Genomic DNA, 6,133 nt, shown 5'->3' on the forward strand with positions numbered 1-6,133 from the left:
TGTGTCCATACTACTTTTTTTCCTGGTGTTCACATGTTAACGTAGGTGGAAACCAGCTTTGCAATGGAAATTCCTTCAGGTTAAAGTAAACAATGTCGCATCTCTTACTCCTGGGTATGCAATCAGTGCAATTGATAAATGGTATGTTTAGTCAGCATGTATGAAGTACTATACTAGCAACTGGAAAAGTTATGATGCAACTCTTTCCTGAAACTTTCCCATATGTAGGAATGGCTTGTTTGATAAAAACAAATTCTTGCCAGTACAATGTTTGGGCAAGAACAGGTTGTGTATCCAAAACAACAATAAAAAATTTTTTAAATTTATTCACTTATTTTTAAATCTCATCTTGTTTTCAAAAACACAACGGTTACTTTTTTTCAGTAAATTCGATCATTCGTTTGTAACCCTACATAGCACTGTGTCACATGCCAACTGAAATCTTAATAAGAATTTACATACCAATCTACACAGCGGGGGCTGTTTGGTTTGTGGGTTTATCTGTAACTGACATCTCAGCGTTTAACTGCTATTAAAAAATTCACACTAAAACTTCCTCTCAAAACGTTATTTTATTTCATACAAAATATTCATGAAATGTATGGCAGCATTTAGAAAACAATATTTTGGTTTATTTTCTAAAGTTTAAAGACTGCCAAGCAGTCTAACCACCTTCAGCAGAGTTACTCATGCTTATCTACAACCAGAAATCAATAAGAAAACAAGCTTTGGTCGCAAGAGCAATCAGAAAATGTTTAGCAGAAAATTGGCCTCAAAATTCCTCAATCACTCCTCAGAAACCCCAGCTTAAAAACCTTGATTTCTTCTGCGTTTAACACGACAAGTTTGATGCAAGATTCAGTCAGAGTCTGATGAAGAGCCGCTTCCAAATATTTCATCCTCGTCAGCGTGTCCTTCAGATGCAGCCCCTTCCTCATCAGCTGATGACTCTTCTTGTTCCTGACCAGGAGCTTCTTCCTCTTCAGCAGAGGAAGAGGAAGCATCGGATCCAGCCTGCTCCTCCACTTCACTCTGAGCATCTTCATCTGAAAAATGCGGCAGAAATTTTCATGTTTCAGACCACTTAAAGATAATTAATCGGAATTGATCTTCTGCCAGAAGATATCTTTGCTGCAGTTGCCGAAAGGAGGTGATGCAATTGTGTGGTTAAATTTAGAAAAGGTCGGGGGTGCGTGGCACCCCTTCACCCCCGTACTCTACGCCAGTGGCTGCAGACATGGCCACATATAGACCTATTAGGTCTCATCACTGTAGCTTTGATGGCTATTGGTGCACAATGGTTGAGGACAACTGCATGGTGACCACAAAGTGGAAGTCTTGGTTGACTATTCAACTGTGACAAGATCATTATAAGTCACAGACCATAGCTGCATTGATAAGACATGTTAGGTCAAACAGTGGCCCCGTCTGCAGCTTACTAAAAAAGTTTAGCAAAAAATGACACGAAATATTTCAACATCAAAATTTACCTGATGAAGATTCAACCTTTTCCTGTTCCGTTTCACCTTCCACTCTTTCCTCCTCATCATCATCTGATCCCGCTTCTTCACCATCTTCCTCTTTTGCCATCTCCTCATCCTGGAGAGTCGAAATAAAAACAAACCAGATGATATTGGATTAAATTTGTTAATTATCTCCTGTGTCTAATAGGTTTAAATTAACTACAGACAAACCAAAAACATAATATTTTAAATTTTAAAGTTATGAAATGTTGCTTTTTGGTATTGATGTGAAAAACATCTTCATTCACTTTGGCATCAACATCCACACACTCACGTTTTCTTCAACATTTTCCTCCTCATTTCCTTCCTCCTTCTCTCCATCATCCTCCTCCTCATCTTCTTCATCCGGCTCCAACGGTTCAAGCTGGATCCTGCGCATCTCCTGAGCAGCAACCTCCTGTTCGTTTAACTCACGATGACGAACTGCGAGCACAGCGTTGGTTGCTGACTGGACCCCTCCTCCCCCTTTAGCTCTCCGCTTGCTCAGACGAACCCTGGAAGAATCGACAAAAATCACACGAGTTTTTGGACCACACATAACAACACAATTAATACTTTTTACAGCAAGAAACACCTGTACTGCACACTGTTCGTGGCAGCCACTGTATCAGTATTTGTGCTAAAATGATACTCATGGTCGTGAAATGTTGCTAATTAGTAGTACTGCAATGAAAATGGATAGTTTACAAGCAGATTAACAAGGGCAGGGTAATTAATTTACAAACAAAAAAAGCACTGCAATATGACCTGCACCAAAATACTAAAACAAGCCGTGCACAATTTGTTACATAGTTGGAAATCTTTTCAGTTAACAGTTGTATATTTGACATTTTACCTTGTTTCAAGTTCGTTGTAAAACACTCCGTCTTCACGGAAAACAAAGTAGAAGTTTTCTTCATAACCTTTAGACGCTTTGTTTTTCACATTCCAGTTGTACTCCCGTGCAAGTCTTTAATAATAAGTGACAACAACCATTAAATCCAGGTTTGGTGCTTTATAAGAGAATGTATATTGTAGTTATACAAGTATAGTTATATACATATTGGTAGTACAAACGTATTTATTTGTGTGTCAGTTCAGATGTAACCCAACACACCACATAAACTTATTTAGTTTAAGTTTAAGAACTGCCATGATATGGTATTAGGTTTAGGTTAAGCCAGTTTGCAGATTGAACATTAACTCAATACCAAGTTTCTTGGCAACTTAGGATTATAAGAATTTGAATATTCCACAACACCCACTTGTAGTCGTAAGTTTCTTCTGGGTCGTAATCCCAGCCCTCCTCCACATCCCGCTTCCTCTTCTTACGAGTTTCAGGAGTTGGAAGGAAGTAAGCGACAAACTGATCGCCCTCCTCGTCAACCATTCCTCTGTGAATAAATAATGGAACGTTAGAAACCTTTATTACTTTCGTTCTCCCATCCCCGGTGCATTAAATGTGCACTAAATGTGCACCTGCAAATTAAATGTGCACCTGTACATGATGTGCACCAAATGTCAAACCAGTAAAGTATGGGCTAAGTTTACTTCCTCTCTGTATTAAACACAAATACAGTCCAGAAGCAAACAATTAAATCATGTCAGTTTCAACTTAAATCAAGATACTTTTTCATAACAACATCAACACAACAATTGCAATTTTATTCAGACTTTATCACATACTTTTGTGACATTCCATCAATGGATATTTTATAAAAGAATAAATTATGACAGTGTTTGCAAAAAAATACCTGATCATGGCTTGTGACATTTCCTCAGTTTGCTCTTGTTGTGATTTTCCAGGAATTGCAGGATCTGTGTCAAAGATCACCTGAGCACTTGGATGTTGCCACATCTGCAATAAAGAAAGAAAATGTCAAACAAACAAAACTCATACTGTATGACTCATCATTTTTGTCAGGTGCTACATTTATATGTAAACTGCCTTTTTAAATAATTAGTTGCAATCACAGAATGAACATACGTATGGATTAGGTAGATTTTAAACTCATGTGATAGACTGTAAATACAAAGGAATAATAATGTTTGACCATTTCATTAAAACCTACTTAATGCACTATTCAATATATATTTTGTTGCACATACTATATACATATAATTTACACTATAATAGCAATAAACTTATGACTTGGGCAATTTTTAACCACAAGACAACAAACCAAAAACGAATAAAAATGAGATTTTAACTGTTATTTAAGTACAAAAACAAAGGAAATTCAACTTTAAATCATCTCAGTTTGTACCACCTTAGTGTCAGGATAAACAGGCAGAACTTCCACAGGATAAACATTGGGTTTGCTGTAATGTTTCGTAATCTCCTGTTTTGCGTCTTCGAAAGTTTTTTGTATCGAGGCGATTTGTCCATCTCGGTCCTTGTACATTTCCTCTTGCTTAAATAAATCTTTAACACCGCCACCAATTCTAGAAAATATTTTAGGGTTGGGGGAGCTGTATTACAAAAAATGGGCACCCAGCAAAAATATCGTTTGGATTTAGATGTGTGCTTCATAATTAATGCATTACAGTATTTATCATGAAAGTTATGCAGTGAGTTTGACAAAACAATCAGCAAAAGAAACCCCCACCCTCTCCCAAACAAGAAAATCATAACCCACTGGTTAGGAAACATTGTTGTATACCACCCAAAATACATGAGCAATATTTAGCAAAAATGGTTGCTAAAGACAAACTGATTTCATCATATTATTCTCTGAAGATTTTAAGGAAAAACTCCCAAATGATTTCCATAAAACAATTAATATTTACATACACATATACCTTGTTTCAATGTTAACAGCTGAGACTCCATATCTGTTAAATTCCTGTGAAATGTACTCACTTCTTCTCAGCCACGAAACATTCTTGCTGTGTTGTTTTGATCTGATAAAATAATTGAGGCATTTTATTAGATACAAAAATGTGTGGAACGGATCTGTTATTAGTATATATGCGATGTAGCACTGATGAGACATTGCAGGTTGAAACAGTTTGCACTACACTGTGTAGCTCAATAATTAATTTGGCCATTTTGCTTCTATAAAGTACAGTAATAACAAAAAAATGCACTAACAATATGTTCAGGTAACAAGATGGTCTACTTAAAAAGAATTAATTAAACTTAAAAAGAAAACAGCAACGTCTCAAACGCAAAATAAAGAATGTGTTCAAACCGTTTGGAATCTTGAGGAGCAGGCAGATCTTCTTCGAGTAATGCTTCATCTGCTGGATCCAACCAAACGTTTCTGTCAACCTGAAATTGACAAAATCTTGATAGTTTTAACAAACAAAGATCCAAGTTTGCCTTTTTGATGTTTGTGTAACATGCCATGAGACGTTGTGTGCCTGTATATACATAAAACTATCTTTGCAAAATCAACCAGAGACCCTTAGTAAACAAGAAGAAGGTGTGGTAAAAAAATTCAACAAGCATTCATTTTGCTACAATTGCAAGGAATACTGAAGAAACAGCTTGGCAGGACATGCTGCGTATACCTTGTACGTGTTTGGATTGATTAGGTCGATCACAACTCCGAGATCATGATCAGTGTGAAGTTCGGTTTTGTGGAGTTTTTCTAAAGATGTCGGTTTGTATTCCACGAACCTGTTGAAAAATATTATAAAAATCAGACTTGCATTAAAACTCATAATCTTAACACATGCGAGAGAATTCGGATTAGACTTCTGTACTTGTAAACATTAGAAATATTAATGGTTTTACAAACAATATGAATGCAAAACTATTATCAATTTTGAATTGAAATATCATATTCAGATACTGTAGGTGTAAAACATCAATGTTTTTCTATACTATGGACTGAATTTACTTCACAAACCTGTTAGCATCGAATGGATATTTAATAAACTTTGGGTCAAACGGAATATCTGGCAGTGTGTTGCAATATTTTACCCTCGTTATGAGACCACTTGCTCTTTCCACAGATGTTCTTGACCTATAAATTATGAACAGATTTGAAATATTGTGAATAAAACATCTGCCTTCGTTACCTTTAACAAAGGCCCCAAACAAACAAATGCTATGTTTAAAAATGACAAATTAGAAATTTATTGAAGATAAATTTCACTTATCCTGATAATTTTCTCTAATTTCCTACTTTAACAAACCTGTGTTTTTCGTCAGTCCGTTGACCAGGTTTTTGGACTGTGGGTGCCATTACACATGAAAAGTCCAACAACTATTCGTGAAACATAATATGGTTTATTTTCTGCTATTTTGTCTTCAATACAACGTTTAGATTCAGCTTTTAGTGTAGGCCCCGTTGATTATTTATGTTTTGCAAACAATAAAAACAATCTAATTGTAAAATAAAAACAATGTGCAAATGAAACGCAGTTGTTGATTTTAAAGTATGTTTCACATACATTCATGATAAAAGATCATTTGTGAAAGGTATAAATTTTTAAGATTTCTATGTTATAAAAGTAACCATAATCTTATGTTTGAAGTTGGTTTAGATTTAGACAAAGAAGCCCAAGAAGGAACTTAAAAATAGTTTAGTCGATGTAACCTCAAATGGATTGTAACCTGATTTCGGGGATCACCTTTTTTACACCGTCATCGTTGTCGAATTTAGCAGGTATGTTCTGTG

General features: G+C 35.7%; 1 protein-coding gene across 1 annotated transcript; it reads right to left on the reverse strand.

Annotated features, from left to right (window-relative positions):
- Positions 1-553: 553 nt before the first annotated feature.
- On the reverse strand, positions 554-5,838 carry LOC145888546 (RNA polymerase II-associated factor 1 homolog). The gene is made up of 12 exons (XM_082979320.1): positions 5,649-5,838; positions 5,360-5,476; positions 5,019-5,127; positions 4,697-4,776; positions 4,305-4,406; positions 3,773-3,947; positions 3,257-3,360; positions 2,768-2,896; positions 2,359-2,472; positions 1,798-2,017; positions 1,491-1,599; positions 554-1,046 (listed from the first exon to the last, which is right to left on the reverse strand). Exons 1-12 carry the CDS (start codon positions 5,696-5,698, stop codon positions 859-861), a joined length of 1,497 nt encoding a protein of 498 aa, XP_082835446.1. The 5' UTR covers positions 5,699-5,838; the 3' UTR covers positions 554-858.
- Between the last annotated feature and the right edge of the window lie 295 nt (positions 5,839-6,133).

This window comes from Ascidia mentula, chromosome 2, assembly GCF_947561715.1.
Source record: "Ascidia mentula chromosome 2, kaAscMent1.1, whole genome shotgun sequence".
Taxonomy (NCBI): domain Eukaryota; kingdom Metazoa; phylum Chordata; class Ascidiacea; order Phlebobranchia; family Ascidiidae; genus Ascidia; species Ascidia mentula.